Source organism: Elgaria multicarinata, chromosome 9 (genome assembly GCF_023053635.1).
Source record: "Elgaria multicarinata webbii isolate HBS135686 ecotype San Diego chromosome 9, rElgMul1.1.pri, whole genome shotgun sequence".
Lineage (NCBI taxonomy): Eukaryota > Metazoa > Chordata > Lepidosauria > Squamata > Anguidae > Elgaria > Elgaria multicarinata.
In genome coordinates this window covers 66,523,420-66,550,523 of record NC_086179.1, presented here as the reverse complement: position 1 = coordinate 66,550,523, position 27,104 = coordinate 66,523,420, and the positions used below count along the sequence as shown (strand labels likewise).

General features: G+C 40.0%; 1 protein-coding gene across 1 annotated transcript; it reads right to left on the bottom strand.

The window, feature by feature from the left end:
- Window positions 1-1,138: 1,138 nt before the first annotated feature.
- CAPZA2 (capping actin protein of muscle Z-line subunit alpha 2) lies at window positions 1,139-22,408 on the bottom strand. Its single transcript, XM_063134041.1, has 10 exons — window positions 22,281-22,408; window positions 12,993-13,056; window positions 10,836-10,887; window positions 10,058-10,121; window positions 7,902-8,108; window positions 7,318-7,397; window positions 6,231-6,309; window positions 5,081-5,152; window positions 2,561-2,623; window positions 1,139-2,108 (listed from the first exon to the last, which is right to left on the bottom strand). Exons 1-10 carry the CDS (start codon window positions 22,317-22,319, stop codon window positions 1,968-1,970), a joined length of 861 nt encoding a protein of 286 aa, XP_062990111.1. The 5' UTR covers window positions 22,320-22,408; the 3' UTR covers window positions 1,139-1,967.
- Between the last annotated feature and the right edge of the window lie 4,696 nt (window positions 22,409-27,104).

The window sequence follows — 27,104 nt, the reverse complement described above, 5'->3', positions numbered from 1 at the left end:
CATGTTTAGACAACTCTGCTCCAAGGTTTTCTGATATTTATTGTCTATATTCATTTCAATCTGGTTTCTGGCCCACATCTGGGACTTAAACAGTCCAGGTCACCTATTAGATGATTTATACATGGAACTGGACAAAGATCTCAGAAGCTTTTGAAATCATCAACCATGGTATTGTCCTGGGCTGCCTGGCTGGGACAGAACATGAGATAACTTTTTGCAGGGATAAAGTCCTTCCCAAATAGGCTTCTGAAGGTGCTTGGGATTTCTGCTTAGTAATGGGAGTGGGGGTGTTGTGGCATCCCAGAGGATTCCATTGTCCCTATTTTTAACATCTAAGGGACTGTGCAGAGAAGTGTTTTGGAATTCAACACCATCAGTATTACAAATTATACTCATCTCTTTCTCTCTCTCCTTCCCTTCCATCTCAATCTAGGGAAGCTTTGGTATTCCTAAACTGGTGCCCGAGATCAGTACTGAAACACATGGGGTGTACAAACTGAAGCTTAATCCAGAAAAGACAAAGTGCTCTTACTAAATTGGCTAAATGACTGACAGGAATACAGCTCATGCTGGATGGGCTATACTCCCTTTGAAGATCAGGCATGCAGTTTCGGAGTGCTCCTGAACCCAGCATTGATCTGGATTCTCAGATGGCAGTTATGGCTTAGACTGCTTTTGTCCAGCTTAGGCTGCTGAGTCAATTACCCATTTCTGGAAAGGGCAAAGCAGGCCATGGTCATACATGCCTTAGCTATATTGAGATTGGCTTGCTGCAACATGCTGTATGTGGGGCCACCTTTGAAAAGTATCCAGAAACTTCAACTAGCACAAAATCCAATGGCTAACTCTTTTTAAAAAATAAATAAATACCAGCTTCACTAGTCCATTTTGGGACTTCAAAGTGTTTTAAACCCTTAGGACCCCTATATCCACTCTGCACGGAGTTTGCACCCTGTCCCTTCTTCCTAAACCTGATGCCCTGCAGATGTTTTGGCTTTGAGGGGTTTATGACTGCATTTTCTATCTGCTGCTCCTTTTTTTACGTTTACGTTGATTGTTTTAAAACTTGATGCAAACTATGTTGAGTTTCTACCATTGCATAAAAGTGCAATATGTTTTTTAAAATAATAACCATAAGTAAATAGAAAATTTGCATTTTTAATGTCACATTGAATTTTAGTACATTTCAATCCAAGAAAAAAATAAACTGACAGACACAGTAATGAGTACAGGATTATATATATATTACAATATGCCTTGTTATAATACAATTATGGCTGTGTGGTAAAAATAACTTGAAGACTGATGGAATCCAAACTCATCTGAGTAGCTGTCAGGAATAGAGCACTAAATGCATTTTGAAAATAAGCACTACTGTTTAATTTCAACACCTTAAAAACAGCATTAGACCTTGGCCTTAAAAAAAAAAGTTAAGTTAACACCAAGCTAGCTAAGTAACTGAAAAGGGTTGGATATAGAAATGCTTTCCCCATGCTTTCATACAGTGGAGGGATAGATTATTCCTACAATGATACACATGGCTAAAATCCATGCTGAATGTCAAACTGGTGTTGTCCAGTAACAACCTCTTCCAGGAAATTGTGTTCTAGAAGCTGCCATTTTGCATGAATGCAAGCAACATGGGATAATCTTATGCAAAAATATTTTTCAAAATGTTTTTAATTTAACTGAAAACTATAGGCATGTCATCATTATAAAAAAGTCTAAATATATCAGAAGCTCTCAACATTTTCAGCTACACTGATTTTTATAACTGTTTAAAGGAGAAACAAAAGGACAAAGAAAAATGGTCAATTAGCTAAGCCTTGTGATCTAACCAAACTACTTACAGTGATTTTCAATGGCAAATGCCCATGCTGATTGGGTGACTTAATTCTCAATACCTTTGTAATAACTTTATTTTGTATACAAGGACACCAAAATGATCCAGCTTTGCAACCTTCATTTTAGGCATTCTGCATTTCTTTCCCAATCTTGTAGCTAAGAATCTTGTTCCAGTCAATCTTTGTGCGAGTAACTGGCAGTTGTCGGCGTAAGGCCTTGAAAGTAGTGTCCGACATAGTTTGATAATTTTCACTGATAGCAGTCTGTTCATAGAAAAAGGTAGAATAGACGTATTTTAAGAATACATGGTTTAAGAACAACACAGATACAATAGCAACAAACCTCCAACAGCATAGTCTGTCCCCATCTTACAACACTTCTTTGATGTATATATTAGAATCAAGGGTTCTTCAGACGGCAAGATTAAATATGAACGTGATTAGACAAAAATCTTACTTTAACATATTTCAACTATGGCCAAAGAGTGCATTCTGAAATTTGTTAAGATTACTCAACATTTTCATCTCAGAAATCTGATTTAAGACCAACGTTTTCTGCAACCACAGAGTTGTATTTCTTTAAATGTTGTGAGGCTTAAAAAAGGCAAAAGGACCCCATAGTTTCCAAACACATATTAAAGAAGGAATAACATCAAAATGGGCCATTAAGACTCAGAACAGTAGCTAAAATTATATATCACAGACTTATTGTATACCTGGTATTCATTTTCTGCGGCCTCTACAATCTTTACAAATTCCTTTGCCGTTTGGGCTTCATTCTAGGAGAAAGAGGGTGATTTTGAAAATCAGATTACCATACACTGCAACAATGATCTGTTTAAGCCTAAAAGCTATTTCAGACATAATTGTAAACAACTACAGAGGGCGTTTTCAGTGCTCAAAGCATTGTAGAAACATTCTCAGTAAGACTTACAGCAAGCCAGTAGTCAGCATTGTCTGCAAAATAAAAGTCCATCTATGTGTATCTGGGCTGTGGGGAAGGGCAGTGCTAAGGTGAGATTTTTTACTGATGATTTACATGCTCAGTGCTAACTCGCGAGGTTAGGAGGTGCAACTGATTTGTGTTTCTTGTTTCCTGTACTTTCCCATCTTGTCCACATTCATTCTTGCAGCTATCCTCATCAGGGAGTTCTCACAGTTTGTTGATTTTGGACAACTCAGGGAAGTGGGAACAGGAATCGCGTCTACCGCTGTGCTACTTCCCCATCTTATTGTCACAATGAAATGACTGACACATAACATTAATTCAGAGGTTGATTAGGCAGGTCCTATTCCTGGGTTGTTTGATGTAATGCGTAAATCTGGAATTCTGGGTTGTTGAAGAACAAACAACCCAGAGTTTTAATCCAACAACAAACAACCCATGGGCACTGGAAATAGTTCTAAGCCACTTGTCACCTATCTTGCTGAATTTTGTTCTAGGGATCCAGCACTCATTAAAGCCCTGGTTTGTATGTCATAAACGCAGAGCTACCGGCCCATCTGCATCACTCACTAACATGCATACTCTAATGTGTAAGGATGGTGTAGATATTAAGTTCTTACTTTCTAATCAACCAAGTAAAAAAACTATTTTGCACTTTTCTCGCACATGGCACCATGTGCCATTCAGAAAAGATTAATCACAGAAATAAAATTGGTGATCCTCCACATAGACAAGCATCACAGCTAATCACAGTGCTTTAGCATAGCTTCCTAACTTTTTTGGGGGGTGCAATTTATATCCAGCTTCCCAGCATGCCTCCTAAAGCATCTATGACTCAATTAATCAAAATACTAAGGCTGTAGAAGCCGATTTCACTAACTTCACTCCTCCAACCACTATGCTTCCAAAGCAATTGGAGAAGTAGCTCCTTTCATCACAGCCTTCTTGACTTACAGAAGTTGTTTCGTTGTCTAGTTTTGCATCAAAATGAAGCAATTAGAAAAGCCTTTCCCTGTTTTACCCATTTAATCTTCTCAGAATGAGTTCCTGTGCAGAATGTTTGTATACTCTATTGTACTTTGTGTAAGTAGGTGCCATAAAATGCAAATCTAGTTCCACACAAGAAGGCATTAAATTTATGTTTCTTATACAGCAGTACTATACTTGATTGGCAAACTGCTTTTTTTGGGGGGGGGGGAAACGGCTTTCAAAAGCAGATATATGGCATTGGGGGTCTGCTACAATAAAAAAAGAAATCAAAAATCGCATTAGTTCTGCCTTGAACATAGCTAAAGTATTTTTTTATTTAAAACATTTTTATATATACCACATTTCTGGAAAAATCAATCTTTCTAAAGTAGGTCTCTGGAGATTGGATAACGTCTGCTACAATTTGACCAAATGCATCAGAAAATGCAAACATATGCAGATTTCTATGAACTGGGTAACCGTTCAAGGCATCTCCAATGCCAGTACTATAATTTATGTTTTTTAAAAAAGACTAACAGAATTTTTATAGCCAGATGAAAATATTACTAGTTCACAATAAAGCAAGATGACAGCACTAGCTACAGAAAGGCTGCACATCAGTTATTGGTTTGTTCTTTTTTGCTGTCAATTCTAGGTTCTCTTCCTAAGCTAGTGTTGGCAATACTATAATATTGAAGGAGGGGGGAACACAGAGATGAAATGTATCCCAATGTTATTTTCCATCTTGTGCCAGGCTTAGTTTAACCTTCCAAAGCTGCTAAATTACTTATACTATTTCTGCTACTTGTAGAAAAAAAAAGTATTTTTTTAATAAAGGAATTTAAATGAAAATCATGTGTGAAAAAGTTGCATTATTTTAAACTATTAGAGAACATAAAATAGTGAAGCTTACTAAATAGCAGTGACTAGTAATTTTTGCCTATAAGTTTATATATTTTACAACCTATTGTAAAACTAAGGTTCCTGATGTCAATTTTGTAATATACTTGGTAGACATTCACATTTTCATCTTGTGTTAATTGTAGCATGTAGCAATGCACCCCATGCATGAATTACCGGTTATGGAATAATCATAGGTATCAGATGAAATGAAATATCACCTGATATCTCTAACAATACTTTTCAATGCATGCTGTTTGCACATTCAGAAGGAAAAAAATGAGACAAGAACTGATAAACATGCATGCATATATCAGCCTTTGATTGCTGAACAAAAAGCATACATTAATAGCAGAACTGTGATTTTAATCTGCGTGACTATTTAAAAATGTTTCCAACGAAGGCAAGAAAAGATACTCACAGTCACTGTTAGAGAATCCTGAATGTCTTTATGACTCACTAGTTGAACATTTCCATCTTCATAATAATGAACCTATGTACAAATAGTTCATAATGATACAAAATCGCCAAACAGAGAAAATGGCAGTATGTATTAGGAATAGTTAGTGGTGTTACATTCCCCACTCCATGCAAAAAGATAAGCATCCGTACCTGCGGATTGACCTATCCACAGATGACACAGTTTCCAATGCTTTTTGCTCTTAATAGTATATATTTGTACACTGTAGGCTGCACATTTAAATGTTTCTTTGCTTCTTGTTTTCGCTTGGTTTTTAGGGTGGAGAAAGTGAGAAGGGCAGGGGAGGTTACGTCCAAAATGCATCTTTTCAGGTGGGGAATGGGTGAGTGCAAGCGGGAAGGGGGGGATTATCCAGCATTGTTTAATGTATCTTTTGGTACTTTTTGAAAATCAGAAGACTTGTTAACAAACCATAAATAATTAAATAAATGAAGGTAAAATATTTCTTTGAATATTTTTTAAAAAAACTGATTGACAACTGTATACTGGCAATATATATATATATATATATATAGGTAAGCATTCTGTTCTGCATTCTACAGTGCAGACATTGAATTACTGTAAGACTAATAACGAACCTTCTATAAAGCCCTAAATGGTCTGCAGCCAGGGTACATCTTAACGGCCACCTTCTTCCAAATGAACCTGCCTGACAACTGAAATCATTGAAGGCCGTTTCCCTTGGTGGTCTTGATTCTGGTAGTGAGGTAAGGGACTACTAAAGAAAGGCCCTTTTCTGTGGTTGTGCCACATTTATGGAACTCTGACTCCAGGAGGTCTGGCTGGTTGGTTTTGTTTTGGGGATTATGACAACTGGTTTTTTTACTGCTTCTAAGACTTAGGTGATATGAAGTAGTCTTTGATGATTTCTCTTTGTTAATCATTATTAGCTGGCTTGAAGGAATTTTGACTCACTACTTGTTATTCTGTCTATTTTATCAATGTTTTTATAGGGTGTTTTAAAAACAAAACAAAAAACCCTGTAAGTTGCCTTGAATGACAGAAATGAAGGATAGAAACTCTTTTTAAAATCCTACTCTAAAATAATGATAATTATTGAGATTATCTTGGTAAATTAGGGAAAGCCTACCTGAATTTTCAAGATACCAACCACCTGAGTGGTTGAAGGGGTGATTGTAAACTTCCATTCTGATCGCCAACGACCATTCCTTAAAAAGAAAGATACATCCAGGTAAGCAAAAGAAGAAAAAATGGAAGTCATCTTTTAGATTTTTAAAACTATGAAGTATTTTATTAAAAAGGGAGGAAGAGATGCTTTCCAGGAAAAGGATTGTATAAAACGTTAACATCTATAGATTTTGTTTAAACTGGGGTGGAGTGGGGGGAGAATGTTGGAACATAAAAAGCTGCTTTATACCAAGTCAGACCATTGGTCTATCAAGCCCAGTATTGTCAACACTAACTGGCAGTGGCTCTCCAGGGTTTCAAGCAGGAATTTTTGCAGCCCTACCTGGAGATGCTGGGAACTGAACATACGACATTCTGCCTGCAAAGCATGAACTCTGCCAGTGAGCTATGGCTCTTTCCCACTAGTTTGTAATCAACTTGGTCGTTTGGTTTATATAGTTTATTGTTATAAGCTATAGTTTATAGACAAATTAAATAGTCTACAAACAATATGCAGAAGGTTGCAACAGCTCTTCCATATGTATATTGAGTTGGTCCATAAAAGAAACCAGTGCGTTGAGGATACATTTAGTAAAGAGACTAGTACATTAGTACTGCAAATACCTAACACAGCTCTTTTCCATATCTGTATATTTCAAAGGTAACTCTTTCACTAAGCAACAACTGTTTATGTAAAATATTCTTCCAAATACATTCCCATCTTATTTTTTACAGAATGGATATGCACACCCAAATCTCAAAGGTGAGAATAATTCTGTTCAAAACTAAAAGGTGAATACTATGGGACTAATCCAATTGTGTCAGTCCGCCAATGGAATAGCATCCATCAATGGAATCCCGCCCCCTTCCCTGCAGTCCCCTGTGCCCCCTCCAATCTACTCGAGAGACTTGGGGGATGCTCTGGATAAGATTAGAGGGTGTGGCTGCAGGGAGGAGGAGGGGAAGGGGAAATCCCATTGCATGAGCAATAGCAAATAGAATAAAATGGAACCTATTTGCAGCTGACTGATAAGGTAGCTTATACTTACCAAAAGTTTTTTGCTTGAAACTGATGGCTTTCTATGCATGCAATAATTGTTTGATGTCCATCAATTGTTTTTCCATATACCTTAATAACAAATGGAAGACAGTCATGCTAAGTCTTAAAGGAGGACTCTAAAGTCATACAGTACTCTCACTTTATAATTTAATCATACAAAAAGGAAACTAACTTCTAAACATTGTCACTGTGTCTGTGTAAGAAAAACAATTACATTACTAACATACATTTATGTACTTGTCCAAATAGAAAAGAACAGCAAGAGCTAAACACTATCCAATCTATTTTGTCCATGTTAAGTGTCAATAAGAGTAGAGGGCCTATGACAATTTGTGCACAGAGGCCAACACATTTGGGGTGCATTTGTAACCAACAATTGTTTCTAGTAACCAGTATCCCTGGCCTATGTTAGTTTCTGACTGGCTTACAAGCAAAGGCCTTAACAATAAGCATCATGACTCAATCTTGATTCATAGAAAATATGACAATAAGAAACAGGCAGAAATAGAGAATCCAACCAACAGACTAAAGAGTGAATTTATCCCAAGCCTTTCCAGATCCTGTTACACTTACTGTGCAGACACCATTTGGGTAGTGTTCTTTCACATATGCTCTCATGGCAGTTTCTATGGAGTTCCTCCATGACTCTATTGCGTTTTCAACTTCATGAGGTTTTGGATCAGTAGCCTCCTTTCTTAAATGATCAAATTTAAAAGAGATCTTGTTTTTTGGGTCCAAAAATTTTCCATTGCCCAAATCACCATGTTCCGTTATTAAAACCTGCACAAAAGATTGTTAAAAAGTACTTTTGAGATTATATGATAAACAAGAATATAACTGAATAAAAGAATGGAACAGCAGAAAAATAGTAAATCCACTGTTTATTTATTAAAGATATAGCACAGCAAAGTAAACTACATCCTCAAATATAATTGTGGTTTGGAAAGGAACTAATAAATGATTCCATATTCATGAAAAATACAAAATACTTCAATACTATTGTCTCAAATCCTGTGTTTCTTTTCAAAAAGTGGTACCGTTGGAGTCAATTTATGAAATAAAAGTATCATGCTGTAAAATCAAGATGAAGTTGTGGAACTGTCATTGCAAAAGTGTACCAAGTAAGAGTAATCCAAAATATTTAGTCATTCCCTTTCTTTCCAAAATTCAGAGGTGAGTGCATATCTTTACATAGCTAATATGGCACCACACACATACAAGAGAGAATTTTTAGCTGGCCTGAGAGAATCTTAAAGCTAGAAGAGTGACAAAAAATGCAATAAAAAACAACTAAGGTGGGGGGAACCAATGAGAGCCCAATGAGGAGCAAGCATGCTCACTAGCTACAGAATGCTGACCAGGGGTGGTAGTGTTGGGGGAGAAAGGAAGACTGGGAAAGAGGAATGGATTGCCCTGCAAAAAATATTGCTGAATGGAACCCACACTGCAACATTTTGTTCCTGGTCCCAGTGGTAGTTACTTAATTTGAAAATAGTAAGTCAAATAGAAAAGAAAGAAGTCAGCTCAGAACTTCTCAGAACCACAGCAATAGACAGTGTTAAAATATCCATTCTCTTAAAGTAATTACTTGAAGTGGCTCTAAGCGTAAAGCCATGATCTGGAAATGCTTCTTGGAAGAGTGAATTTAAATTACTGTTTTGTTACAGCATGGTTTAATCATTTGTAATGTCAATCAAATGGCTGATTTTGCAAATAGTGCTTATTAAGGTTGTGATACGAAGTTCTGACACGACTATTGTGTCTATTTTGTTATCTGTAATGTTTCCATATGGTGGGAAACATTCAGTTGGTGATCAAATAAATAAAAAATAAATTCTGTAATGCTGATAATACAGCAAGTATTAATTTTAAATTAAATTTCCCTTCCTTGATAGCATTGATAGTGAAACTACTGAACAGAACATAAAAACATATATATTTCAAGTAGAATGAATAGAATTTGCAGTCTCTGTGAAAAATGCAATCCCCCTAGTAGTCAGTTTTCCTTCACTCCTATGATACCAGAGTGAATCCAAATCTACTCCTATATCTGGCAGTGAAATGAAGCTGTGGTGAAGAGAGTGTTACATTCATCTAAAATGGGCCGGCTTGCACAACACGAGGGTGGTTAATAAGCTACAGTGGCTTGTTAACCACCCTGAGTGTGCAAACTGTACACTTGCCTGATCTACATAATTACCCTCACTGGGTAATTCTTCTGTCATTCGGACCTGGCAAGGGTGGCTTGTTGGGATGGTTAACAAACCACATGGAACCCATGGCGAGTTGTAGTCCAGAACACCACAAACCACCCTCACCGGGTTTGGACAAGAGAAAACACGGTGGGGAACTTAAATTGGTAATCTGGTACCTATGGACACAACAACCTACCTTGCATTAAATAAGCTATGGTGGGCTGCAGCGATTGTGTGAACCAGATCAATAAGTGATTCTCAGGTCACAATAGTTAAAAGTGATAGATACATGTAAGGAAGTCAGGAAGTTCATTAAGTATCACTAACACTGATTTATTCAGATAATCAGGTGAAAATATGGTTGTCCAAATCCAGCCTAAGTAAATGCTTATTACCTTAACCAAAGACAAACAAAAATGTGATCCATAATTCCCAACCACTGTTATAAATGTATTTTAATGTTACAGCTTACAGTAAAGATAATTTATTCAAAGTTTACAGGTTCACTTCAAACTTAAATACTCATAGTCATACCTGTTCATCATAACCTTCTATTTTTACTGGGGTAAACTGGTCCAAGTTATACTGTGCAAATGCACTAAAAAGGTAAAAATAAGAGATATCTGTTAAGAATAACAACTTTGCTGCATGCTTTTTTAAACATTAAGAACCATTTTTATCCACTGTTCACTGGCTGCGGGTATCTGTCTTTCACACTATTCATATATCACATACAGAATAAAATCTGAACACTGGCTTAATTCAGGCTACTAAAAGTCCAGTTTGAATAGAAAGTCCTGTCTTACTTCTGAGAGAAGATTGGTTTTGAGTACTGGTGAACTTTTATAGCCCTGATTCAACAAAAACACACTTTGAGAAAGCAGTGGGTAATGTTGCAATGTCCCCCTGGCTCTGTTAAACTGGAGCATTTGTGGACAGCTTCTAAGTATTAGAGCCTCGTGTGGCGCAGAGTGGTAAAGCAGCAGTTTCTGCAGCCGAAACTCTCCCCACGGCCTGAGTTCGATCCCAGCAGAAGCTGGTTTCAGGCAGCCGGCTCGGGTCGACTCAGCCTTCCATCCTCCCGAGGTTGGTAAAATGAGTACCCAGTTAGCTGGGGGGAAAGTAATAAAGGCCAGGGAAGGCAACGGCAAACCACCCTACTATAAGGCCTGCCAAGAAAATGTCAGCGAAAGCTGGCATCCCTCCAATAGTCAGTAATGACTCAGTGCTTGCACGAGAGGTTCCTTTCCTTTCCTCTAAGTATTAACATATCAAAAGAAGTCAGGAATAAAACAAAGGTGGCAATACTTACTGAGCTGCTCCTTCCCTGAGAAGATTATCGTTATTCAGCAGCAATCGAACATCTGAAAAATACTAAGCATTAGTATGTGCCGAATATATTTCATATAGTCCTAGGCAGAAAATACATATTATCCCATAAGAGGAAGTGATCTATTGCAAACCTTGCATACATAAAGGCTAGAAAAACATTATCACTTTTTGAGTACTAGCCACAAAATTGAGTACGAACCTGTTCTTCAGCTTCCTAACTGCAAGGATCTAATTGCTAGATGTGTAAAGGTCCAGTCATGCCCCAAAACTGACCTGTCTCTCTGACCTATTTTGCTGCCAGTCTGTCGTCGACCCCTCCCCCAATATGTGTCTTCACTTGAGTAAGTGGTTGTTTTTCTATATGAGCCCCTTGCCATCTTTGATCCATCTGAATCCACTGCCAGGGGATCAAAGATAGCAAGGGGCACATATAAAAAAAGCAACCCTTGCTCAAGTGAGGACACATGTTGGAGGAGGGGACAACAACAAGAGACCGGCAGCAAAACACCTCCGCCCGACCTGGTGAACTCATGGGGAAGGGAGGAAAATAGGATGGGGCCGATGGCAAGGGAAAAGCGAGTGGCAAACAAACTGGCAGGATTTGGAGAAGGGAGTGTGGAAAATCTTGTTGTAAAGCTACTGCTGCCTTGCTTGGATAATCTCTACCCTTTGTAACAGAGCCTTGATGGACAGATGGCCTGGAATAGCTATACAGAGGACTTCCACTATACAGACCTTTTAGGATAACACCTTCATACTATGTTTTAAGGTGGTGCAAGAGGTTTTGGGTTTTTTACATTTAGCATGGACTGTCCTGAGCCTTCTAGTATTCTTTTAAAGGGGAGGGGTTCTTTTAAGTTTTGGAAACTACAGGCTTCTATACAGTAGAGGCATGGATCATGGTTACATTTGCCCCTACATCAATTTTAAATTCAAGTTCAAGGCTTCCCATAGCAACTACTGCTGTCCATGGTAGTTCCTATTAACCCATCAGTGCTTCATTTGGTCTATTCGTTTGTTCCCCTCTTCCACATCTTAAAAACGGCTAGAATTATTTAACTGCTTTAAAAATCTACTAGTAGGATGCTTCCTCAAGTGTTGAGCTGTTTATACCTGATTTTTCTTCTTTTGTATATAAGGAACCTCTCAATATTTTATGAATTGCCACACTCTTGGGCAACACTTTTTGTAGCCAAACCCACAATACAGTCTCAAAAAGGCTGATATTGCACACGTAAGAAATCATCCACCTATCTCTCAAGATAGTTTGGAAAATGTCAGCTCTGTGAAAGTAATGCCCCCTTGTTTCATTGTCATTTATGGCAACATATTCAAATAATGTATTATGGTCAGGGCTTCCAGACTGCCTTCAAGAAACTGTGCAAAAATCGTCTTTATTGTTATCCCATAACCTCATGCTCAAGTAAGAGCTAGTATGAATAATTAAAATAATGCAGAATTAAAATGATTTACTTTACCCCAAAGGACAGTGTAGCTATCTTGCCTGTGTAGGAAAGGGACCCTGTTCTGTATGATTAGTTTCCAAAGGTATATTTTGTCATGTCTACTTGCTAGCATAATCTGGCTAATGTGTGACCAGGACGAAAGGCATGCTTGAATCCCTCTTTCATTGATCCTAAAGCTAATGAGGATTTAACACCCGTTACTTCCATTCCACTCAATTCAAAGGTTGTTGTGAAGACCATAAGCCATAGCAAGTTAAAGGCAGTAGAACGCTTAGTTATCTTTATGACAAACTACTACATTTTAATCTAAACATTTTGATGCAGTCTCGCTGCTGCAAAAGCAAACAACGCTACTTTTACTGTTCTGTATTCTGCCAGCCTCAGGGGTAGGCAAACTGGTGATCTCCAGATGTTGCTGGACTCCCAACTCCTGTCATCTCCAGTCAGTAAGGCCAATGGTCATGGATTATGAAAGTTGCAGTCCAACAACCACCAAAGGTCCAACCAGGTTGCTTAAATACTAAAAACAAAAAAAGTTAAAAATGGGTACAAGCAATTTTGAAGTGCATAAATGTCATGTTGAGTTGCTTAGCACGATTTTTAAAAAATCCTCTGCAAAAGATTATCTGAAATCACAAATATTAGCACGTAAAAGTAGCACAAGCACTCACCATTAAAGACCTCATTGAATTCCCCTGGGGGAGCATGGATAATGAATTTTGCGGCTACACGCACCTGAAATTGAAACAAGTAGAACATCTTTCAGTAACTAGCTTCATTTTTAGCATACTATTTGCAGTATTAAATGCTAATTCCACCATAAAATACAAAACCTCACGGTAAAGAAATATTTGGCTAAGAAAGCAATCCTATGACCCTTAAACAGTGTCTGTATTCCATAGGATAGTTTGGATTCCTGGATCCGAGGTCAGAGCAACCCAGGAGTCCAAGTTCCCCACCCCCTCCCCCTCACAGCTGGAATGGAGAGAACCATGTTGGCTGTTTCTCCAAGGTCACAAAAGTAACCTTGGAGGGGGCATTTCCATGGGCCTCAGTTACATGGGAGAAAACCCCCATCTAGCTAAAAATGCAGAGTGGGAGGAGCACAGAGGTGAAGATCGCCTCTGCTGCTCCTTCCACACTGCATTGGTTGGTCATCCCCATAGGAACATGCCTGAAGTTAACTTACAAGGAGGAGTCTAAAGGTAAAACAGCTAAAGCAAGTGCAAGCAGAACCCAGGCACAGAATGGTGTGGGTGTTGAAGCAATAGTAAAAGTGACATGTCAGTGGGAGATTACCCTGTCCCGAGTTTAAATGGAAGTTTCAGACAATTTATTTATTTATTTGAAATATTTGTATCCCGCCCTATATCATTAAGATCTCAGGGTGCCATACAGATAAAAGCATACAGGATAAAACAATAAATATGCACAGTTAAAAACAAATTAAACCAAGGAATTTTCCTCAGTACTGCACCCTGGGAAGAAATGGTTTAATTCCCTCTAAATATCTGCTGCGATCCAAATAATTTTCAAACAGCCAACGTTATTTTTAATAATCAAATTTAGTGTTCCAGCCAAATATCATCAGAAATACATATTGCAACACATCAATATAGTAATATAAAGGTTAACATGCAGGTTTGAAATGTTAAATGCAAAGATGAATTTAACACTGCATTTAGTTTGACTCTTCAATTAAATTTTCTGATGATGCCTGTATATATAAAGGAGAAGACAAATTCACAAGATACTACATTATATTATTTAAACCAAAACTACCTATACTCCCCTCCTGTCCTTTATTATAACCCTCTGAATATCACTGAGCACAAAAACTCCTGGGGACTTATTAGATACTAAGGACCATCCTCTGGAAAAAGAAAGAGTACACCATAATTAAAAATGTTTCACCTGCAGTCACCGTGTTTGTAAAAACAAACAAAAAACAAGTGCTAAAGTAATGCCAGAACAGCCTGATCAGTAGCATATCTCAAATAGATTGAAAGAATATGCTACTTCTAAGCAGTGAGCTACTTTTGACTGCTGCAAGTAGTATCTGCTGTTATCCATGGAAGTGAGAGAAGGGTGAGAACTACAGCTAAGAGCACAGTAGCAAACATATCCATGCCAACCTGTGCTTCACCCAAGTTGTGGACAGCTTTCTGCTAGGAAGTGGGACTATCCCTCCTGAAACAGTCTTGCCAGCTTCTGGTAATACAGCGGCGTAACGGGGGGGGGGGGGGGGGGTAGCTATAGCCATGACTGACACTTTGCAACGTCAGCTGTTGGCTTTGTTCACTGCTCTCTCACTTCTCCCCTAGACCCTCAATACTATGGGTCAAATAAGCTTCTTTGGAGTTGCAAAGTTTCATTCCTTGTGAACTATTGAGCGTTATAAAATATTTATTCACAAAGACATTCAGAAGACAAGGTTTGGTTTTTTGGCTCATTGTTTCTAAAGTTGTTACTGTGGTTTTAATTGTATGCGCATTTTGTATGTTTTTGTGGTTTTTAATTTTTGTATATTGTTTTTAAATGTTTTAACTTATGTGAATCGCCCAGGGAGCTTTGGCTATGGGGCGGGATACAAATGCAATAAATAAATAAAAATAAAGAAAGAAATGCTTCAAGCCCATTGTATTGTAGTGCCAATATAGTTTTATGTATTATTCATTTGAGGCTGTTTATACAGGTCAGAAACTCAACTGAATTCTGTTTGATCTAATCAATGCTACAATCTTAAGCATTACAAGCTGGGATCAAATCCTACTCAATGAAATGAAACTACTATTGAAATGAAACTTACTTCTAAGTAAACATATTTAGATGCATGATAAAATTAATTCAAATCATAAACAAAATTTAAAAATATGTTCAACTAGTTCTCTATATGTAAGTTCTTTAAACGTAAAAAAAATCTGTTAAAACAGCAGATGGCAATTCTAAAGGACCAAATACAATTCCACCCGGTGCGTTTCCCTCCACAATGATATTCAGACTCAACCACAAATGCATGTATTGCTATCCCACCTCCTCTTGAATATTAAAAGCAGAAAAGGGTGTTTTTTAAAATTCATACATGAGATGAGATGCTCCTCTAAACCACTAGTCTTCCTGTTTTATGACCACAACGGAAATTGATTTGGTTAAAAGTCAACCCCCTTTGGCCTGTTCATGTCTATATAAGGCAATAACAATGTACACACTAACGGCATTATGAGTTCTGGAAGTCAAACGACAGCAATTTAGATATGTATTAACACAAACTGAAATAACCAGACGGTGCACCTGGTTAACTACTTAAGGCCTGATCATCCAAAGTCAGCAAGACAAAATTTCAGGTATAAACAAATTAAAATAACTTTAATCAATACAACTGAAAAAAGGGTTAGTGACAAATATTGTTCAGAGTGACACAACTTGCCTAACAAAACTGAGAGTCTAGACATAATTGCAATATATCCTCATATGCTTTAAAATACAAGGGTCTATCTGATATAAGGAAGGTGCGAGGAAATTTCATGCAGAGAATTTGTGGGGAGGGGCTGCTAAACCCTTCCTTTGCCTGTGCTATGTGCCTATCCCCTGCCACCTCTGGTCTTCTCCTGACCTAGGATCAGAGCCAGAAGCAGCCCCTGCCAGGAAAAATGTGCCTTGTAAAGGTGGTTTCAGGGTGAAGAGTGTAAAAGTAGTGACACTCCCTTCCCATCTGCTGCTTCTTTGCATTAAGCTTCACTCTACCCATTTCCAGCTTTATATGTACATAGACACATGATCTGCATTCTAACATTGAAAACCAGTTAGTATTGTGGTTAGAGTGTTGCACTCTGATGCCAGAGATCTGGGTTCTAGTTCCCACTTGGCCATGGAGCTCACTGGGTGACTTTGGGCCTAACCTACCTCACAGGGTTGTTGTGAGGATAAAAAGAAGAGGAGGTTCATGTAAGCCACCTTGAGTTCCTTGTAAGAGGAAAAAGGCATGATATAAACGTAATAAATAAATACAGTTTAAAAAGATCAGTCATGATCTACTTGGACCATAAGAATCAATGTGATACGGTAAGCATAATGTTTGACTTGAGAGGGCTAGTTTTAAATTTCCACTCAGCGAAGAAGTCACTGGATAGTCTTGGACAAGTCACTAACCTCACACCAACCCTGAGAGACAAGTTGGATGATCATATATGAAACTACAATGCAAGTAAAAGGGAAAGTTCTCCCCCCACCTTTTTTTTTAAGGCAAAGAAACATGCTTTGGGGAGGAAGGGGTCATAGAGATCCCCAACCTGACTTGAGGTTTTAAGATATGCATGAAGACAAGACATTTAGGTAGTAATACATCTTATTTCACCAGTCCCACACTCTATCCTATTTGTGTGACTCCACCTATGAAAGTTCATGTGGAAAAGAATAAATCGTAATTTATTTGATTTATACACCATGCCTGATTTATACACCATGCCAAAAAATGGTGTTCAAGGTAGCTAACAGAAATAAAAACAAAATCAACAGAAATCATAAAAACAAGTTAAAAGCACAATTACAAAACACAAAACGAAAACAGAGTCCAACCCAGAAGAACCTGCTTTAGCAACAGACCAGTTTACATGTCAAAGGCCTGCTTGAATAAAAAAAAGGTCTTTGCTTTCTAGCAGGACAACAGAGAGGGAGCCAACCTAGAGTCATTCGACAGGGAGCACCAGAGCCTGGGAGCAGTCACCAAGAACACTCTCTCACACATTTCCACCAAACATATGTCTGATGGTAACAGGAATGAGAGAAGAGCCTCCCTAGAAGATCTTAAAACTAAGGCAGGCCTTTATGGGATAATATGGCCTTTCAGGTAACCTGATTCCAAGTCATATAAGTCATAACCATCACTTTGAATTGTGCATGGAAACAGATTGATAGTCAATGAAGCTGCTGTAACAAGGGAGTCGCATATTCTCTGTAACCAGCCCCAGTTAACAGTCTAGCTGCACAAACTAGAACAACCTATTCTCCAATACAATACCTTTTAAAAGGTACATATCTAGCATATAAACATTCTCCTTACTATAGACTTCTGCCATAAATCACTATTTTGAGCACCACAGAAGGCAGAGATTGGGAAATCACACTAGAAAAAACACTGGCTGTCAACTGGATCTAGGGTCAATATTACAATAATGTATTATTCAGATAGGTTACTTGAACTTTTAACAATTCCACAATTTCAGCAGGTTTGGTTCCTTTTGATAGAGTGCTACATAGAAACCACAGCTAATGAACTTTTTCATTCTAAAAGCACAAGGTTCTTTTCACAGTGAATCTGGCAACCTTATATTACAGACACCCACACCAGCAATATGGTGGAGGACAACTTGTCTCCAGCAGATTTTTTTCCCCTGTACTGGATTTCTTTCTTTTTTCCTGTAATGCTCACTACAATCCATTTAAAGGATTTAAAGAATAGTGTTAGACAAACAACGAACATACAGAAGGCTTGAAATTTTACCTGTCCTGGTAACCAAATAGTTCAGTCAAGAAATGGACTCTAAAAAGGATTAAATAGCAATGCTTGTAAGGATAAGGAAAATGATGTTTCCAAGGGAAGAATGGCCTCTGGCAGGCAATTAAATTCCTGGGAATCCTGAAACTGACCCTATGATAATTAAACTCTTGCAGACGTTGCACTAGCACAATAGTTATCAAATTATATTCTTAGAAAACCTGGGGTTCCTCAGTGAGGTTAGTAACTAATGGCAAATCAGATTCCCTAGAAGACTGTATTTATGTAGAGCAACAGAGAGAACTAAAAGCCCTGACCAGTGTCTAAAGTGAACTGAAAGTGCACTCTAGAACATGCAACAAAATCTACTGCAGCACACAGTAGTTCTAAACAAAGATATGCAAGGGTTCCTCAGCAGAAATCAATGTGGAATGGATTCACAAAGTGTATAAAGTTTGAAGCCTATTGAAGAAGCAAAAATAGCATCTAAAAATAATAACATGCATGGTTGGCATTTATTTTGGAAACTTGCTTAAGCCACAGTGTAAACCAGGCACCATTTGCCTGATCACCTGCCTGGGAGTGGCTTGCTATGTCATCTGGACCTGGGAATCATGGCTTGTTGGTGGGGGAAACAACTCTCAAACAACCCATGGGGTGCTGTAGGGTTGTTTCCTCCTTTCTTTCCATCAAGGCTACCCTAAACTATTGCTTAATACATTTGCATTTCCCCTTTTAAAGAACAGTATATTTTTCAGTAAAGCTAATAGCTTGGATTCTAATGTAAGTGAACAAAATGAATTTCACAGAAAGGAAGTTGCCCATCCCCTCCTCCTCTCCGCAGTGGCTTCACTCACACATATGCCCCCTACAAAGCTTTAGAGGGTTGGAAGCTTTCTTGAAAAATGTGGGATCAGGCGGTGGATGGGGTGTCTGCTGAGGGAGGGCAAATTCAACAAACTCAGTTGGAAATCCACTCTATTTGGGGCAATTTCCTCCTCTCCCACATGCTCGTTGTTCAGGGTCCCATCCCCCCAACCCCCCAAAGAGGCTTTGAGGGGAGTAGGCAGTTCAGGGGAGAAGGAAAAAGGATGGTAAATGTTCCTTCTGTAACCTTCCTTCCATTTATCTTAGGATCCAAGCAGTACCTCTACACTGATAGAAGTTGGATTTGTCTATTTTGGCCACAAAACTGTAGCTATTATTCTGAATTATCCCTTCATTGTGATAGGTTAAAGAACAAGCGAGCTAGCCTACAACCATGAAAAGGAATGTTCACTGTAAACAAATAGCTAAAAGGAAAATTGCATAGTACCAGAAACTCCAGAGGGAGCTAGAGCCTTTGAGAGAGCTAAATGACTTGTGACAACTATCATAACAGTTTTCAGAATGCCCTGTAAATCTGTTAATTTTGTGAGAAATTGGAAGTCAAAACTTGTTTCTCTAAATTAGCATCTTAATTCCATTTCAGGCTACCAGAGAAAGGGATCCCATATGAACATATCAATATTCTTGATCTACCTTGGTGAAACATTTACCACAGTTCTCTCATTACAGTTTCTGACTCATGCGTATTTCCCTACAGAAATTTTTGAAGAAGTTATAGGCTGGGTGGGTGAAGAGTTGTGTTTATATCGACCACTTTGTCATGTTAATTTTTCATCTTGGTGAGTAATCACAAATTGTTTTTCTTACTACTTCCCTGGGCACCAACCATCACAATCTAGTTGCCACTCAAAGGAGATTTATGTCAATAGTAAATGTCCAACCTTCTAGAGCAAGGTGGAACCAAGGCGTAGGAGGGCATACTGCTGCTCTGAGGTACTTCCTTCTCTGGAACTACTATTAGCTATAGTTTGTTTATACAAGTACATTTCTCCTTAAACTTACCAAAACCATACAAAGTAGTTTAATAATTCATATACACATACACAGAATATGCATTACATTTGTAAGAGTCCTGGGGCATTTTAAAGAGAAACAGATTTATAGTGCAATCCTATACGTATCTACTCAGAAGTTCCATTGAAATTAATGAGGTGTAGTTCCAGGTAATTGGGTATAGTATTGCAGCCTTAATAAGGATATGACATGGATCCAGAAGTTATATATTCTGATGTCCGTATCGTCACTGAAGTTCAAACTTAATAAGTAACATATTTTTGTGTCTAGCTAGAAATTTGTATTGCTGAAAGAAAAGGAATTATTCACAACTGTGCATGGGGCTACAGCCTTACCCTGCTGTCTGTAAAGAGATCTACACAATACAATCGTACCATTAAAAATTTAAAACACAAAATAATGGCTCATTACGCTTGATCCTATGCATGCTTACTCAGAAGTAAGTTTAACTGAGTTCAGTGAGACTTACTCTGAAACATGTGGTAGCACACAAGACTACTATGGAAGATTCTTTGCTGAGTGAAGTTTGCCGAGTTTGCTATTTGATCAAGAACTGAAAACAGAATTTAGTCACAACAAGCTTCATCCGAACAGTATGCATGCAATTATCAACAGGAACTAGAATTAATTATTTGAGTTTTTTATTTAAAAATGTCTTCTAACACATCAGAATTTTCATTGGAGCAAGATGCAATGATGTGCATAGCTTTTTATGAATGCCAAACCTCATTCTAGAAATCCTAAAAATTACCTTTATTATGAGAGTGACAGTGATGATGCAGAGTTTGCATTGTCATGAATTTACATCACCAACCACCAACTCCAAAATCTCTTGCATTTTCAATTACTATTAATCTGAATGCAAACAAAGTACAGGCCAAAGTGAGAGAACTATTTAGGCTTGTGGTGAAGCTATTCCTCAGTCTGGCCTTTTCAAATATAAGCCTCGCACTCCCTCTCAAGTCACCATATAAAGCTAAAGAACACACAAGACCTGATATATCAAAAATAAAAGTGGACTCACATTCAATAAGGCTGTGGAATTCAGTAATAAAAATGAGATATTTATATTAGATGTTATACCTTTAGAAGAAAATGAAGAACAATAATCCTCTCTTATTTAAACCACTGTTAAGCTAATTTAAACTTCTGGGTTTATTAAGAATGACAACTGTGAAGTACAATTACAACTACCTTTCTCAGAAAATATAAAGGAACTTCATATATTTTAAAGAGTAGCTGTAAAGTACCTTCCACGTACACCTAAAAATGTAACGTAAGACTATGACATTGGTTGTAAACACATGCACGTGTTACATGTATATTTGCCTGGAAGATGGGGACAAGGGCATGTTTGGTGGCAAATACTGTGTTTACTGTCATGTAATGTATGGTCCACCCCAAATCACAGTGGACAGTTATTTCTAGAATACTATGATGCATCTCAGTAGGACCGCATGCAATTGGGGGAAGGGAGATCATCTTTCTGATTCTTCAACTACTCAGATTTGGGGAGGGGGCAGAAACAAAATGCACAATAGGCTGAGAGACCTGTCCATCCAACCCTTCCTCAAAACCAAACATAAATGTGGAACCCAACTATTAACAGCACCAGGCCTCAGTACAGAATAGAAAAGGGAAGGCTCTCTTCCTCAAAACAGATATTACGCTATAGACTCAAAATCACACTCTGCCTTAGTTAATTTGAAATAACCGTTCTTATAAAAGATGTAGTTGCCAACGGTGCAATGCTATACATGTCCACTCAAAAGTAACTCAGATTGCTTTCAATAGAGCTTATTCCCAGGTAAGTGTGAACAAGATTGCATCCTAAACCTATTAGAAACCACCCATTAAAAGAAGGGGCGAGGAGAAAAGACAAAATATCCACCCTTTTAAAATCACTCCCCTGCCCTCGAAAAGAAAGAAATCAAACGGTGGCTAATGAGCAACCGACGTTCGTACATTATTAGATTATATTGTTTTCCACCTTCACGCCATCCCCAAGAGATGAGGTGGCGAGATCGCCCTGCCCAATACACAGACCCGGAAGACAGGGGTGGGGCAGGAGGACAGCGGGGCTGACCACGGAGGAGCCTCCCACCCACCCCTCACCCCGCCCTCGTCCCCAATCAACCTGGGCCGCCGGTGGCCTTAAGAGTAAAAGGAGACAGAAAAGAGAGGAGAGAAGAGGGGGGGGGCTCGTTCCTCAGACACCGGATCTGACCCGCCTGCTTCGCTGCAGCCCCAGCCCGGCGCCTGGAGCCTATTTTCAGCGCTCGCACCGTACAAGGAGTGGCGGAGCGGAGTAAAATGGGCCTTGGGCAGTAGGATGCGAGCCTCCTTCCTTCGCCCCGCGACTGACAGGGCCGGACTGGCCCCTATTTCCCCCCTCCCCCCTTCTTCCTTTTCACGGGGGTGGAGGAGAGACAGGAAGCTTTCCTCAGGTTTAGCAGCAGCCTTATCCTCATCTTTATCCCCCTCCTCCTCCTCACACGACCCCCTTCTCTCTCTTTCTCTCTCTCTCTCTCTCTCTCTCTTTGCAGCGAGTGTCCCCCCTCACCTTCTCCTCATCAGAGAGCTGATCCTCTAAATCCGCCATTTTCGTTTTTCTCCCCTGTCTGGCCACGAGAAGAGGCGGCGGCGGCGGCACCCGAATCGGCGGCAGCAGGAGGAAGAGCACCAGCCAAGGCCCAGCCGCCCGCCTCCGCCCCTCACTCAAGCAGGAAGGGCGGGGCTCTTGCGCGGGGCGCGCCCCCGAGACTAGCGACGCGAGGAAAGAGCGCGCGCGCACGCCTCTCCAGGAGGAGGAAGGTTGGGGGGTTGAGAAGCGAGCCAGCGGCGAAGGCGAGCCCTTACGCACGAGCATGCGCAGAGAAGCCGTGAGAAACTCCCCGCTGGGCTGCGGCCTGTGCAGACGTTTTGCTGCCGGAGGCACAGCAGCAGCTGGCAGCTCCATCCGCCCCGCCCCGCCCCAGGTCAAGATGCCTAAGTACTCTAAGCCAGCCAAGGTATTTTGGTTCGCGAGGCAGAGAGATCCCACAAGTACTTTTCCCAACACTACTAACCGTTAGCTTTAGGACATCCAAAATATGCTGCCTGAGGCGGCCTCACTGCCTACTTAGAGCCCTCCCTAAGTACATCAGCCTTTCAGGTGGTTTTTTTTTGTTTCATTTATTATTATTATTATTATTATTATTTATTGCATTTTTATACCGCCCAATAGCCAAACCTCCCTATTCTCTTCACTATTTCCCTTTTGGTAATTTAGTTCTTTGCATTTTCAGTGTTTCCTTCATAGTTCTTTTCTCAAAAGAATTGGGGGAGGAATGCAGAAACTTCAGACTCAGTTGCTCCCTTAGGGGGTTATTTGTTTATATACACATAGGGCCAGTTTACACAATCAAAACAGATTTATTTAAATTGTGCATGTGGAGCAGTTTCCATAATCACTGCCCAGGCACGGCTTGTGTCATCCGATTCTGGGAAACATCGCTTAGGAGGGGGAACCATGCTCAAATAACCCATGGGCTGACCCAATTTAAATGATATGGCAGGCTCATTGAGGATTGATTAACCCATGTTGAGCTGCAGTGCATGCCGGGGGACATTTTGAATATGCCACTCCTGATCTGGATAATGGGGGGGGGGGGGTTGTGTTGTCATGCAGATTTGGCCACTGTGGGTTATTTGAGGTTTAAACAACCCTCACATAACCCAACTGCAAACTGAAGGTTATGTGAGAGTTGTTTAACTGTCACATAATCCATGGTGGCCAGGTTTGCACTATGGCAACACCTTGATCAGGGGCTGCATATTCAAAATGTCACCCGGCATGCACCACAGCTCATCGGGGGCATGTTGTGGAAACAGGGCCACTATGACACCTTCATCACTTTTGTTGACGTCATTTTTGTTTAGTTGTTAAGATGGTAGATTTCAAACTGGTAGCCTGTTTGAGCTTTGTTTTTTGTTTCCATTTTTAGAGGGTTACATACTTCTCACTTCATTGAATGTTAGTAGGCATTTTCAAATTATCATACACTTAAATCTGTTAATTTTCTCTATATCAGCATTATAATTTATTATTTGGTAGAGGTGAAAATGCATCAAGTCATCAATCTTTATGACCCCTCAACAAAGAAATCTGATATGTGTTCACTGATGTGTGAACAATTGAGAAAGGAATTCAAGTTGTCAAAGATCTAATATTTCATTGGTTAGTACATTAAGACTGTTGCAGAGTTTGTCACATAAGTGTGCATGCGTAATTATCCCCTTAAGGCACAATCCTATGCATGTCTAGACAGAAAAAATGGCATCCAACTCCCAATAGAACTGGCCGGATTATGCTGGGAACTGTAGGCCGTTTTCTGTCTCAACATGCATAGCATTGCTCCTTAATGTGTTCAAAATGCTTCACATATGCAGTATTATCTTAGTCGTCTTTGCAATGATTCTGATGGAGGGCTAGGTTGAGGAACAACAAGCTTGCCTAAGGCCACCACGGCTGTCGAAATGTTGTCTTTGCCCCATGGTGGCTGTGAATCGGCACTGCGTCAGTTATGATACAGCTGCCGATTCGCTGCCACTGCAGGGCAAAGGGATGAAGATGTGCATCAGAAAAGTTGGGGATTTACTCCGACTTTTCCTGCTGAAGCAAGGTCAGCATGGCTCTTCTGGCTGTCCTTGCTCAGTGCCGCACTGGGGACATTCCCAGGTGGAACACGACCTCCCATTTGTTGCCGGAAGCAGGGGGAGGGGTTGGGCCCGGGAAGCTGAATGACCATTAGAAAGCCTGCGCTGCCTCCTGCGTTGGGATTACTCACAGCAGAAAAAGCATGTTTTTTAAAAAACAGGTGCAACCCAACGCTGTCAATGGAGCCCCTAGGCGGCCTTGTTCATAAGAATTATCAAGTAAGGTGGTGTTCATTTATTTTATTGATGAGATTATAATCAAAATAAGCAAGTTTTGATGGACATAAGTGAACTATTGAAGATTGGGCAATTTACCACGTGCAGCTGGCCAGCTTCATCTGTGTATCCAGGACATGCCTGATGTGGTTCCTACAGATTCTCACACAGGCCCCGTTCAGACGACACCGTTAACCATGCTGGTTAAGGGCTTTTGGTTAAGCAGCAGGGTTAACGGTGTCTTCTGACATGCATTTTTCTTAACCAGGTGCCTACACTAACCACATTGTGGTCAGCTTCACTAACCTTGTTGTGCAGCAGGGTTAGCAGCACTAGCTTTGGCTTAAAGTGTCGTCTGACATGCACATGTGCTTAAGGGACCGAAATCATAGAGCTAGCAGTATAGAGTGGCCTAAATAGCCTAAATCGCGCAACTGCTGGCTTTCTTAGCACAAGGGCCGATGAGATACGGGGCAGAGCATCCAGAGGACTCAGGCACTCATCTAACTGATTTGTGGTTAGCATGTGTTTAAGGAAACTGGGAACTGTGTGCGAACATACAGCTTCTGGTTAGTGCTAATCTCAGAGAAGCATGGTCAAGCTAACCACAGAGCCCTCAGTGTCGTCTGAATGGGCCCACAAAGTGACCAGAGTCTTCTTGCACAGAACTGGCCACATGAGCTCCACAATATCAGCTGACACGAGGCACCTGTGCTTTTCTGCTATCTCTTCGCACTGTAAACTAGTATATGGCTCATACAAAGAAGACAGAATCTGCCTCTGAAATGGCAGAACTATCAGCGATATATATGGGGTCCACATTGGGGTTAAAGAAAATAGCAGTGCAAATGGAAAAGGGAGAAGTGGCATAATCATTATATGTATACTAGAGGCAACAAATTAAAACCAGGATCAGTCTGATCTGAGAATCAGGAGTGAGCACCAAAATCGATTGCTCCAGTCTGAGTGAATAGTCAGCCAGATGGTACCTGGCTTCGTCAGAGAGAAAGGCAAAACGGTAGCACCCCTTCCATAGGTCTGGCTAAGAGCAACTGTAGTCTTGCTCCTCTTCCCCTCAAAGAACTGTGTCTCTTTGCAGTCATTCCACGTGGCTTCATCAGAGGGAAAGGAAAGTCCGCAAGGCCCTCTCCAGTTCCTCAGCAGCTGCAAGAAGGAGGAGGAGGAAGATCCTCAATTCCCTCCCCCAAGGTTGGAATGCTGTCACCGACCTCGGAACTGGGAATTTGAAGTATCCTGTGGCCCCCTCAGGTGCTATCTAGGAGCCATAGGATTGCTCTCTTAGGTGGCTTTGAAAGGAAAGTAAACAAATTTGTGAATATCAACAGCTATCAACAGCTTTTAACTGTGATGGCTAAATGGAACCTCCAGAGGTATTGACTGGCTGTCTATATGTTTTAAAAGCCCAGCAGTGGCTGCATGGTGGTGCTGTGTCAGTTATACAATGTCACCTCGCAGCCACCGCAGGGCTTTCCGATGAAGCTGCATATTAAAAAAGTCAGGCACTTACCCTGACTTTTTACTCTGGTCACTTTATTTACACTGGAACAAGGTGACCACAGCCCTTCTGCCATCTGACCTCGCTCCGGCATTGAGGCAGAGGCATTTCGAGGCGGATGGCGACTCCTGATTGGTTGCTGGAAGCCCAGGCAGGGGGAGGGTCTGATGAGCTGAATAGCCACCAAAAAGCCCTCACTGCCTCCTGCTTCAGGATTACCTGCTGCCACCCTGCAGAAGCGAAAGGTTGCAAGTGTGAAACAGCTGGAGAAGTCTGATGGTGATAGCTCTTCGTGGTTTTCATCTGCAAGGTGAAAAGGTTTAAAGTTAATGCAAATGCTGCTGTGTTTCAGAATACACACTATCAATATGGCATTTTGCATCCTTCAGAAAATAGCTTCTATGCTGAAGTATAAACAGCATAATATAAAATATATTTATAAAATATAAAATCTGTAAAAGTTATATTGGCAGCTCACCAAGGACACTTTCTGCAGCCTTCCACCCATGCAACTGCAGTGTTTCAATTTCAACATACCAGTTCCTGGAAGTATCTTTCCTTAATACTTTAATTAAGGAACACACAAGAATGTAGCATAGATTCGACACATTCTCCATCCTTAGATTGCCAATGGTGGCTAGATACTCATGGTTAGAACCAAAACAAAGGAGTGATATCCTCAGTTCTGGGCCAGATGTACTTCAGAAAGGATGGTAAACACTTGAGCATTATTTGCCTGTGAGCACAATATTCATGACTAATTTTCTGGGCAAAATAGCTGTTAAAAATATACACACGTTTGTCTTGGAAGATTGTGGTCTCCCCTAACTCCGAGTCCCCAGTGGAATGCAAGCCAATTGAAAGATGCCTGACGTAAACTAAGGGGAAATAAATCTCATTACTGCAATGGTAGGAATGGAGACATTTGTTCACAAGTATAGCTCAGGACAAAAGCCA